Below are 12,130 nucleotides of genomic sequence, written 5' to 3' on the forward strand. Positions count from 1 at the left end.
CTGCAGTTCCTAGTGAGAGCGAAGAACTAAAGAACTACCTACCCAGGATTATGTGTTGACATTTTGAGTTGAATACATGCAAGAGGAGGTTCAGAAAGTAATTGACCAAAAATGTTTGAAAACTGAATGTCCAACAGAATCAGAAAAGGCAAAAAAATCCTGACTGTTTTAGTGAACAGAGCTGAAGTAAGCTCATGCCAAAATGAGGCACTGTGAGTTGGAGACAAAACTTTCTCACTGCTGGTTTATGAAGTGTTTATGAAGAGGACCATAGGGCTCTGAGGAGAGGAGATTGGGGAACTGTTCGATACTGCAAATACTGGCCCATGCACAGAGTGAAATCCAATGTGTACCAGATGGGAGATCAAAAAAGCTTAGAAACATAGAATAGTATTAAGCACAGCTCACTGTTTGATGTCTGAAATGTTTAGAAACATTTTAACTTTTCTTTTGAAAGGCAACTTCCATTAGCCCACGTTTGTTAAACCAACCGAGGTAAAAGAAACTGCTATCAAAGGATTTGTTGTCAGCTTCCAAGTCCTTCTTCAATTGAAACACACGATCTCCGTATGCTTGGCTGCTAAGATTACTGCCATCTTTTTCATCAAAAGCCCTGCAACAGAGTGAAGTAAATGTAAGTTTACTTTGGAGCATAAGGCCATTGAAAAGAAGAACAACAGCAGGCTATTCAGCTCCCACTTGAAATAACTGTAATAGAATAGAACATCAGATATCACAGGGAAATGATGTAGTTTGGGTGGGGCTCTGATCAAAGAGAGTGAAAGTATTCTTCCAAACACCATCAAGTGAGATATTTGTGAGAATGACAGAAAGAAGAGAAGCCCACCTTCAGATGAACGGACTCAGTTGAATGGGGAGGTATTGCCATGTTCTCCGAAGTAGGAAGTGAAGGTTTTGTGACGTGTGTCGACTCAGTAAAAGGTTTGTGTTAATCAGCATCTGCACCTGATGTGAGCAGCCCATTAATCACAGTCTGACCTGATTTTGAGTCACGTGGGTAAAAGAAGTGACGCACTTAATGTAAAAGACTTTGGTACAATACTCATAGAGATCAACACAGTGAGAAAATTAAACTTCTCAAATAATCCAGGCAAAAAAAACTGATGGCAAAAGTTTAGCTTTTGCAAACAGATGATATAAATCAAGAAAACTACACATAGTCAGAGAGATGGACAGCATGAAAACAGCCTTTGGTCCAACTTGTCCATGCCAACCAGATATCCTAACTTAATCTAATCCCATTTGTCAGGAGTTGGCCCATATCCCTCTGAACCCATCCTATTTATATACCCATCCAGATGCCTAATGATGGTGAGACAAAAAGTGTTCAGCTATGTAAAGTGAGGCTTGAGTGTCTGGAGAAGAGTAGAGAATTTGTGGTAGGAGTACAGGTCAAACTCTCAGCTCCAGGAATACAACTTATCATTGCAAATGATAGAGCTGATACATCGATATCAGCTCTACTCTAGTTGAAAAGCCAGTGGAGGTGCAGGCAACTGAAGCAATGCAGGATGTTTATCCAGGAATCTTTCCAGATTGTGTCTTAATGAGATCACAGAGTCACAAGCTGAAGCAGGAGAGATCAAAAGGCACAGATAAGGAGGCATTATCCAAGACTGTTTTTGATCAGATAAGTGGGACAGAGCAGGAGCCAATTGTTAAAAATGCAAGTATCTTTCGATCTGCGAAGCTTATTGAGTTACAGCAGAAAGGTGAGAATTTAAAGCAGTTGTATCAAAAGGCATATACATGGAAGGAGAGTGAATGTATCCCTGTGCAATATTACCTGAAAAATGATGCCTTAATGAGGAAATGGAGACGATCACACATTCAAACAGATGAGAAATGGGCAGATGTTCATCAGATTGTTTTGCCAGTAGAATATAGGAGATGTTGGAGTGGCACATGAGCTAGCACTTGGAGGTCATATCGGAATGAGGAAAACACAGGCTAAAATACAAAGATTTTTACTGGCCTGGACTACACAAAGATGGAGTTGAATTTTGCCAGGCATGTCATACATGTCAGCTAATAGGAAACCGCAGGCAGTAAGAAAACCTGTACCTTTAATTCCTATTCCAGCATTTGAGGAATCTTTCACAAGAGTCTTGATTGATTATGTAAGTCCCCTAACTCAAACAAAAAGTGGGAATAAGTACTTATTAACAATAATGGATATATCGACTAGATTTCCTGAGGCAGTCCCATTACACAATATCACAACGAGAAGGGTTGGAGAAGAATTACTTAAAATGTTCACTGAACATGGACTACCAGTAGAGACACTGTCACAATATCAACCCTTTGCTTCAGGAGATACAAAAAAAGTATTTTAAGTCATTTTGTTACACATCATACTCACCTGATATAGAACCAATCATGAATTTTTGCTCCGATTTGAACTAATGGATCTTTTGGCTGAGGTGTACTTGTGACTTGAGGAGTTAATATAACAAATACTTTGAAGTTATCTTGTATTTTGCCATCTTTTATGTATCCAATGATTCCCCAAGGGGCCTCGAGAGGAACAATTGTTTCTGCAGACAAAAGGGAACACAGTTGCAGTGTTTGACAAGGTGATAATTAGGGGCATTGCCTGTCGTGATTTAAAAGTTACAAATGAGGGAGGCATGATGGACTGGTTAACACCCCACACATCTATCATTCTCTTGAAATACCTGTAGCCCTGCTTGATTGACAGCTCTGGTTAGAGACAAAAAAAACAGCAAATGCAGGAATCCAAGATAAACAAGCAGGAGGCTGAAAGAGCACAGCAAGCCAGACAGCATCAGGACTGAAGAAGGGTTATACCTGAAACATTGACTTCTCCATCTGATTGACAGCTGTGACTGTGAGTACTATTGTCATCTTCACAATATTTATTTAATCGAGGTTAAGAGTTTAAGTGTTTGTGGTTTCTGCAGTTAAAGCTGCAATGAGTTTTGATGATTGCCAACATTTATATCTCGCCGTAAAAAGAGGTTTATTTTAACGGAGTGGAAAGTTATGAAAGAATGAACTTCTAAAAAAATTTTCATAAATCCTGCTGTCAATATGTGGTTCATTGCTTCTGTACAGTGTATCATGGGTAAATAGGCAGTGGTGCTCCCTAGCATTGGGGACTTGAGGGTCTATGGAGTTTGAGGGGCATACATTGACCTGGGCATACAAGAAACTAGGGGTTGTTTGTGGCCTGGATGGAAGGTTGGGGTGGGGATGACGGAATGGGTTTGGGACAATGACTGCAGGGTTTTTCTGTTTTTATTGGAACTGGGATGAAAAGGCTCCCTCCAAACTTTTTCCCAGGTTCATGGCCTGGCAGCAGCCCACAGCTGACTTCTGAGTGTCTTCCTTGTCATTTCCTCCAAGCGCAGGGGAGACAACTCTCACTGTCCATTTTCAGATAAAAATCCAGGCCTGCATCTCCAGATTCTCCAGCCAAGACAGACAGTTTCTCAGAATTCACCCTCTCAAGTGTCATCAGCAACTTGGATCTTGTAATGGGATCACCTTCTTCTAACATCTGGGGCCTCAGCACTTATATCCAGAGTATCCATTAATTATGCTTGCCATCATGAAAATGCTACTTTCATTTCTACTTCCTTTTTTCCTTCATTAACCAATACTCTTTCTTGCCGATATTTTACCTCCAGTACTTACTGTCAAATTAGTTTTTTATGAACAACCTTATCAAAACATTTTAGAACTTTAAGCATTCTATTGGTACTGATTCCCTTTTACCCTCAAAAACCTCTTGCTTTCATTACCTAGATCATTGAGGAAAGGAATTGGACGTCATGTTGTGACTGTACAGGATACTGGTGAAGTCAGTTTTGGAGCTGGAAATGTGTTGCTGGAAATGCGCAGCAGGTCAGGCAGCATCCAGGGAACAGGAGAATCGACGTTTCGGGCACAAGCCCTTCTTCAGGAATTCCCACAGCTACTCTACTCCAAACCGACCGACTCCCACAGCTACTCTACTCCAAACCGACCGACTCCCACAGCTACTCTACTCCAAACCGACCGACTCCCACAGCTACTCTACTACAAACCGACCGACTCCCACAGCTACTCTACTACAAACCGACCGACTCCCACAGCTACTCTACTCCAAACCGACCGACTCCCACAGCTACTCTACTACAAACCGACCGACTCCCACAGCTACTCTACTACAAACCGACCGACTCCCACAGCTACTCTACTACAAACCGACCGACTCCCACAGCTACTCTACTACAAACCGACCGACTCCCACAGCTACTCTACTACAAACCGACCGACTCCCACAGCTACTCTACTACAAACCGACCGACTCCCACAGCTACTCTACTACAAACCGACCGACTCCCACAGCTACCTTCTTTAAGGACCGCAATTTACCCCCGACGTGGTCGACGATGCCCTCCACCGCATCTCTTCCACTTCCCGCTCCTCCGCCCTTGAGCCCCGCCCCTCCAACCGCCACCAGGACAGAACCCCACTGGTCCTCACCTACCACACTGGACTACACCTCCTCCCATCCTGCCCCCTGTAAAAACGCCATCCCATTCTCCCAATTCCTTCGACTCCGCCGCATCGGCTCCCAGGAGGACCAGTTCCAAAAACGCACAACCCAGATGGCCTCCTTCTTCAAGGACCGCAATTTCCCCCCCGACGTGGTCGACGATGCCCTCCACCGCATCTCTTCCACTTCCCGCTCCTCCGCCCTTGAGCCCCGCCCCTCCAACTGACACCAGGACAGAACCCCACTGGTCCTCACCTACCACACTGGACTACACCTCCTCCCATCCTGCCCCCTGTAAAAACGCCATCCCATTCTCCCAATTCCTTCGACTCCGCCGCATCTGCTCCCAGGAGGACCAGTTCCAAAAACGCACAACCCAGATGGCCTCCTTCTTCAAGGACGCAATTTCCCCCCCGACGTGGTCGACGATGCACTCCACCGCATCTCTTCCACTTCCCGCTCCTCCGCCCTTGAGCCCCGCCCCTCCAACCGACACCAGGACAGAACCCCACTGGTCCTCACCTACCACATTCCTGAAGAAGGACTTGTGCCCGAAACGTCGATTCTCCTGTTCCCTGGATGCTGCCTGACCTGCTGCGCTTTTCCAGCAACACATTTCCAGCTCTGATCTCCAGCATCTGCAGACCTCACTTTCTCCTCAAGTCAATTTTGGAGTCATGTATACAGTCTTTGTTGCACTGCTAAAGGAGAGATATTATTAAATTGGAGAAGGTTGAGAAAAGGTTTGCCAGGATGTTGCTGGTTCTGGAGGCTTTGAGTTATCAGGAGAGGCAGGATAGGCTGGGACTTTTTTCACTGGTGTGGCGGGGGTTGCTTGGTAACTTTATAGAGTCTTACAAGATCATGAGGGGCATAGATAAGACAAATAACAAATAACTCTGGGGTGTGTGAGTTCAAAAATAGAGGGCATTAGTTTTAATGTGAGAGGAGAAACATTTAAAAGGGACCTGAGGGTCATTGATGTTTCTTATGTGGAATAAACTGCCAGAGGCAGTGGTAGATGCAGGTACAGTTAAAACATTTAAAAGACATTTGGGCAAGTTGATGAATAGGAAAGGTTTCAAGGAATATGGGCCAAACACGGGCAACTGGAACGAGTTTACTTTGGGAAACACGATCAGCATGGATGAGTTGGACTAAAGGGAATGTTTCTGTGCTATATGGCTATGACTCTTTTACTGTATTTTAGCATCTGGAGAGATTTGGAAAATTAGACCTCACAGTTCCATTTTTCAGAACCTTTTCTATTCTATTGGTCTTCTTGAAATGTTTCTATCCTGGAATATTTATTTCCAAACATTGGTGACTTTGTAAGAATACCTCTGGGTACTGGATCTATTTTCCTTTTATCTATTTATGTAACCAGTTTACCTGAAGTATTACAAATGCTTTGTACATTCAACGAAAGAGTCTTCAATTTATTTACTGATAATCTTTCCATTGACCTTACTCACCGATACGCTATCCCCATGAAACTCTCTGTCTCTTCCTATGTCACTTGGCTTACCTTTTTCCAGGTCACCCCTCTGCCCTATTGCCTTGACTTTTGTCCCTGAGATTAGAAAACCTTACTTTACCCCACCGAGCTCTGGGCTGGATAAGGTCGCCATGTCCAAAGACAAATCAGAGATCATGATTGGAATGAGAAAGTGTGCTTGGCATCTCACTGTACCCATATATGGACAGCTTCCACAGATTCCAATAGGTTAGTAATGGAGGGCACAATGGACAGAATCCTGGAACAACCACTAAGATCAGCAAGCTGGAATCCTTTGGTCAGTGTGTATCTACATACAGAAAGTTTCAAATAAGCCAGGTCAAATATTAAAGGGTTGTTTTCAATTCCAATGTTACAGTGAAGGAACAGGAAAATTACCTGCATCATTGTGGAACTGTGAATATTCAAAAAATCTTTTGAGGCCGGCCTCCACCGCATTACTGATATCCATTCCGTCTATTTCTGTTTCAACCCAGGGGGCAAATTTAAATTCTGCTTCTTCATAACCCTAAAACAAGAAAATAACATTTATTAACATATGATGTGTGGGAAATCGTGTCTCACGAACTTGATTGAGATTTTTGAGGAAGTAACAAGATTGATGAGGGCAGAGTGGTGGCCATGATCGATATGAACTTCAGTAAGACATTTGACAAGGTTCCTCATGGAAGACTGGTTAGCAAGGTTAGATCTCACGGAATTCAGGGAGAACTAGCCATTTGGATACAGAACTGGCTCAAAGGTAGAAGACAGAGGGTGGTGGTGGAGGGTTGCCTTTCAAACTGGAGGCCTGTGACCAGTGGAGTGTCACAAGGATCGGTGCTGGGTCCTCTACTTTTTGTCATTTACATGGTAACTTGGTATATATACTTGGTAACTTTGCAGATGACACCAAAATTGGAGGTGTAGTGGGCAGCAAAGTTACCTTGGAGTACAACATGATCTTGACCAAGTGAGCCAATGGGCTGAGGCATGGCAGATTGAGTTAATTTAGATAAATGTGAGGCACTACATTTTGATTAAACAAATCACAGCAGGATTTATACTCTTAATAGTACGGTCCTAGCGAGTGTTGCTGAAAAAAAACCTTGGAGTGTAGGTTCATAGCTACTTGAGATTAGAGTCGCGGGTAGATAGAGTAGTGAAAAGGGAGTTTAGTATGCTTTCGTTTATTGGTCAGAACATTGAGTATAGGAGTTGGGAGGTCATGTTGAGGCTATAGAGAACGTTGGCTCAGCCACATTTGGAATATTGCGTGCAATTCTGGTCTCCTTCCTAACGGAAGAATGTTGTGAAATTTGAATGCGTTCCAAAAAGATTTACAAAGGTGTTGCCAGGCGTGGAGGATTTGACCTATAGGGAGAGGCTGACTCTGCTGGGGCTGTTGTCCCTGGAGCACCGGAGGCTTAGGGGTGACCTTATAGAAGTTTGTAAAATCATGAGGGGCATGGATAGGATAAATAGACAAACTCTTTTCCCTGGGGTAGGGGAGTCCAGAAATAGAGGGCATAGGTTTAGGGTGAGAGGGGAAAAATGTAAAGGGACTTAACGGGCAACCTTTCCACACAGAAGGTGGTACGTGTATAAAATGAGCTGCCACAGGAATGGAGGAGGCCGGCACAATTACAGCTTTTAAAAGGCATCTGGATGGGAATGGAAATAGGGAAAGTTTAGAATTAGAATCTCGACAGTATGGAAATAGACCCTTCGGCCCAACAAGTCCACACCGATCCTCCAAAGACTAACCCACCCAGACCCATTCCCCTACTCTATCTAATGCACCTAACCCTATGGGCAATTTAGCATGGCCAATTCACCTGACTTGCACATCTTTGGATTGTGGGAGGAAACCAGAGCACCCGGAGGAAACCCACACAGACACAGGGAGAATGTGCAAACTCCACACAGACACTCGCCCGAGGCTGGAATTGAACCCAGGTCCCTGGTGCTGTGAGGCAGCAATGCTAGCCACTGAGCCACCTTCAAGTTTAGAGGGATATGGGCCAAAGGCTGGCAAATGGGACTAGATTAGTTTAGGATAACTGGTTGACATGGATGAGTTTGACCAAAGGGTCTGTTTCCGTGCTGTACATCTCTATGACTGTAAAGTGTCTCTGAAAAAGAACTTTGTTCAGAGGACTGTCCCAGGTGTCTGGATGGAGCATTAAGGTGTCATTTAAGCTTTGAGTTTTAATGGGAATTGGGAGATGTTGTTGGGATCTTGGTCTCAACACTTCTTAATTCATTTTGTTTTCCATTCAATTCTTTCATCTTGGTCATTTTTTGCACAATGGGCCATTTTCTCCCTTGGGTCTTTGGTATAAAATGTATGGAATGTTATTGAAAATCTTCCACACTCAGTTACTGCAGATGTGTGTGGGCGGCACGGTGGCCCAGTGGTTAGCACTGCTGCCTCACAGCGCCTGTAGACCCGGGTTCAATTCCCGACTCAGGCGACTGACTGTGTGGAGTTTGCACATTCTCCCCGTGTCTGCGTGGGTTTCCTCCGGGTGCTCTGGTTTCCTCCCACAGTCCAAAGATGTGCGGGTCAGGTGAATTGGCCATGCTAAATTGCCCGTAGTGTTTGGTTAAAGGGGTGGATGTAGGGGTATGGGTGGGTTGCGCTTCGGCGGGTCGGTGTGGACTTGTTGGGCCGAAGGGCCTGTTTCCACACTGTAAGTAATCTAATCTAAAAAAAAATGTATACAAGATCAGGAAAATGTCAATGGCCTTGAATTTGGTCCTCGTTTCTGGTTGAGAAATTTGGACAAAAAATAACCAATTTCAAAAGAATGTCTGATATTAGAAACAGGAACAAGGCAGTAAGATTTTGGCTGATCTTTGACTACACTTGATCTTCCAGTTTCTCACCTTGTTATGATACCTCCTGATGTGTTTTGAGCCCAAAGATTTATCTACCCCAGCCTTGAATATTCTCACCAGTTGATCATCGACAACTAAATAGTCTAAAGATTGATGATCATCTGAGTGAAGCTGGAGATTCCACAACAGGCTCATCGCTGCTTTCCAATGCTATCCCTATCTCCCTTGATATTATTTAGAAATCTATTGCTTGATGTCTTAAACATAATCAATGGCCAAGCTCCCAGGGGTAAAGGTTTCCAAACTTCACTGCCCTCTTAGTGAAGCGATTCTCCTCATCTCAGTCCGAAATGGCTGGTTCCCTTATTCTGAGACTGTATTCTCCAATTCCCGAGACTCCAAACCAACAGAAACACCCTTTCTACATCTACCTTAGCTGGCCCTTTAAGTGTTTTAAAATGTCAATGAGTAGACCTCGCAGTCTTGAAAACTCTGGAGATTATGTGCCCAATCTGTTGTCCTGAGGATGAATATCAGTGCAGTCATGTTTCAGAGTTGAGGGGTAGAGTGGTTGTGGGCGATCGGATACAGTCATTAAATAATTTATACTGGTACAAAAATGACAAGAATGCAAAAAACTTTGAATCGTACTTACATTCTCCAAGATGGCAGCCTGTGGTTCAGGACAGTCCAATTCTTCACAGAAATTGTCCACTTCTTGTACGCGGTTCTGCGCAGCAACCAGATACCCGAAGAGGACAGACACAGTTAAGAAGAGTCTCAGCATCTTGGTGTCTGCTCAAATCGGTCTTGAACGCACTGACTGACTCTCAGCACCTTCAGGTCGATCTGATGTTTGAGTAGAGACTATGGATTGCTTTATACTGTTTTGAGGTGATGGTTTTGAATATGGCTTGGCTGCAGGCATGAATGTCACATGATAAGGAAACAGATACAGAAACACTACAGCTGACTAAATATGGAAATATTATTTCATTACAACCTTGTGATGGATCATGGGTCCAGTTTCTGTGGATAGTCAGAGGCTGGATACACCAAAAGATATGAATCAGTGTCCCTCAGAAATCCCGATCCAATCTTGTGTCCTAAAGTCTTCGGGTGGGTCTCTCACCCTGAATTCGATGTGGAGACTTTGGAGAGATCTGATTAGATTCCTACAGTATGGAAACAGGCCCTTCGGCCCCACAAGTCTAGATTAACCCTCAGAAGATTAACTCACCCAAAACCATTCCCCCACTCGATATTTACCCCTCAGCAAAAGTGAGGACTGTAGATGCTGGAGATCAGAGTCAAGATTAGAGTGGTGCTGGAAAAGCACAACAGCTCAGGCAGCATCCGAGGAGCAGGAAAATCAACGTTTTGGGCAAAAGCCCTTCAGGAATGATTCCAGATGAAGGGCTTTTGTCTGAAACATTGATTTTCCTGTTCCTCAGATGCTGCCTGACCTGTTGTGCTTTTCCAGCACCACTCTAACCTTGACTAATGCACCTAACACTATGGGCAATTAAGCATGGCCAATTTACTGAACCTGCACGCCTTTGGATTGTGGGAGGAAACCAGAGCACCTGGAGGAAACCCACGCAGACACGGTGTGAATGTGCAAACTCCACACAGACAGTCGCCCGAGGCAGGAATCAAACCCGCATCCCTGACTCTGTGAGGCTGCAGTGCTAACCACTGTGCCGACTTACTGAGTTTGCCAAAGAAATAATTCATGGATAATAAAAACATTTCTAATTCCAGGTTAACTATACAGTTCACCCACTTGATTCCCACAGTGCCCCCACCTCCGATGTCACCAAATTCCCTGGCAACACAACAGTACTACAACCCACTACTCAACCATTCTGTGTGGATCTGGTTGTCCAGCATCATCCAATTATACCATTGACCAGGTGATTAACCCTCTCATCACCAGACTAGCCCTTCTGATCCAATGAACACCCACCATGTGACTACACCCCGTCCTGATCTGACTTTCCCCAGACTGAACCAACCATTCACATATGTGTAGAACTGCAGGAGATAGGCGAGGTCCTCAATGAATATTTCTCCTCAGTGTTTACTGTGGAGAAAGACATGGTGACGTGAGAACTTGGGGAAGTTAATAGTGATACCTTGAAGACAATCCATATCAGAATCGAGGATTGCTGGATGTATTAGAATGTATGAAGGTGGATAAATCTCTGGTCCTGGCCAGATATACCCAAGAACGCTACAAGAGAAGAGAGAAGAAATTGCAGGGACCCCGGCTGATATTTTTACATCATCGTTAGCCACGGGTGAGGTTCGGGAAGGCTGGAAGGTAGCAAATGTTGTGCCCTTATTCAAGAAAGACAGCAAAGAAAAACCTGGAAACTATTGACCAGTAAGCCTAACTTCTGTGGGAGGTAAGTTACTTGAGAAAATTCTAAGAGAGAAGTTATACATGCTTTTGGAAAGACAGAGTTTGATTAAGTGTAGTCAGCATGGCTTTGTGCACGGGAGATCATGTTTCACAAATTTGTTAGAGTTCTTTGATGAAGTGACCAGGAGAGTTGACAAGGACAGAGTGGTAAATGTAGTCTACATGGACTTCAATAAGGCCTTTGATACGGTTCCACATGGTAGGCTACTCGAGAAGGTTAGATCGCTTGGAATCCAGAGAGAGCTGGCAAATTGGATACTCAATTGGCTTGATGGTAGGAAGCAGAGGGTAATAGTGGAAGGATGCTTGTTATGCTGGAGGCCTGTGACTGGTGAAGTCCCTCAGGGGTCGGTGTTGGTCCCATTATTGTTTGTTATCGAGAACGATGATTTGAATGAGAATGGGCAAGGCATGATTAGTAAGTTTGCAGATAACATTGAAGTAGGTGGTATTATGGACAGAGAGGAAGGCTTTCAGAAAATGCAGCAGGACTTTGATCAGCTGGGAAGTGGGCCGAGAAATAGCAAATGGAGTTTAATATAGCAAGCGTGAGGTCTTGCATTTTGGAACAACAAATCAAAGCAGGAGTTTCTTGGTGAATGGTAGGGCCTTAAGGAGTGTAGTGGAACAGAGAGACCTTGGAGTTCTGGTGCACAGTTCCCTCAACATGGAGACCTACACCCCAAGTAGATGGGGGAATGAAGAAGGCTTTTGGCACATTGGCCTTAATTAGTCAGGGTACTGAGTATAGAAATTGGGAAATGATGTTGCAGTTGTACAGGATGTTGGTGAGGCCACACTTGGAGCACTGTGTTCAGTTTTGGTCACCTTG

General features: G+C 44.2%; 1 protein-coding gene across 1 annotated transcript; it reads right to left on the minus strand.

Moving 5' to 3' along the window:
* Positions 1 to 360: 360 nt before the first annotated feature.
* LOC148151337 (heme-binding protein 2-like) lies at positions 361 to 9,657 on the minus strand. Its single transcript, XM_087976381.1, has 4 exons — positions 9,526 to 9,657; positions 6,426 to 6,555; positions 2,384 to 2,558; positions 361 to 613 (listed from the first exon to the last, which is right to left on the minus strand). The coding sequence occupies exons 1-4, from the start codon at positions 9,655 to 9,657 to the stop codon at positions 439 to 441; spliced, it is 612 nt and encodes a 203-aa protein (XP_087832507.1). The 3' UTR covers positions 361 to 438.
* Between the last annotated feature and the right edge of the window lie 2,473 nt (positions 9,658 to 12,130).

This window comes from Chiloscyllium plagiosum, unplaced genomic scaffold (genome assembly GCF_037043375.1).
Source record: "Chiloscyllium plagiosum isolate Xiang-an unplaced genomic scaffold, Cpla_swu_hap1 HiC_scaffold_3, whole genome shotgun sequence".
Taxonomy (NCBI): domain Eukaryota; kingdom Metazoa; phylum Chordata; class Chondrichthyes; order Orectolobiformes; family Hemiscylliidae; genus Chiloscyllium; species Chiloscyllium plagiosum.

Bases quoted from the DNA above. Each gene is read 5' to 3' on its own strand.
- LOC148151337 (XM_087976381.1), bottom strand. From the start codon at position 9,657: ATGCTGAGACTCTTCTTAACTGTGTCTGTCCTCTTCGGGTATCTGGTT. The intron at 2,559-6,425 runs GTAATTTTCCTG...TTTTGTCTGCAG, and splicing joins ACAGTTCCACAATGATGCAG to AAACAATTGTTCCTCTCGAG. The intron at 614-2,383 runs GTGAGTATGATG...ACTCTGTTGCAG, and splicing joins CATGATTGGTTCTATATCAG to GGCTTTTGATGAAAAAGATG.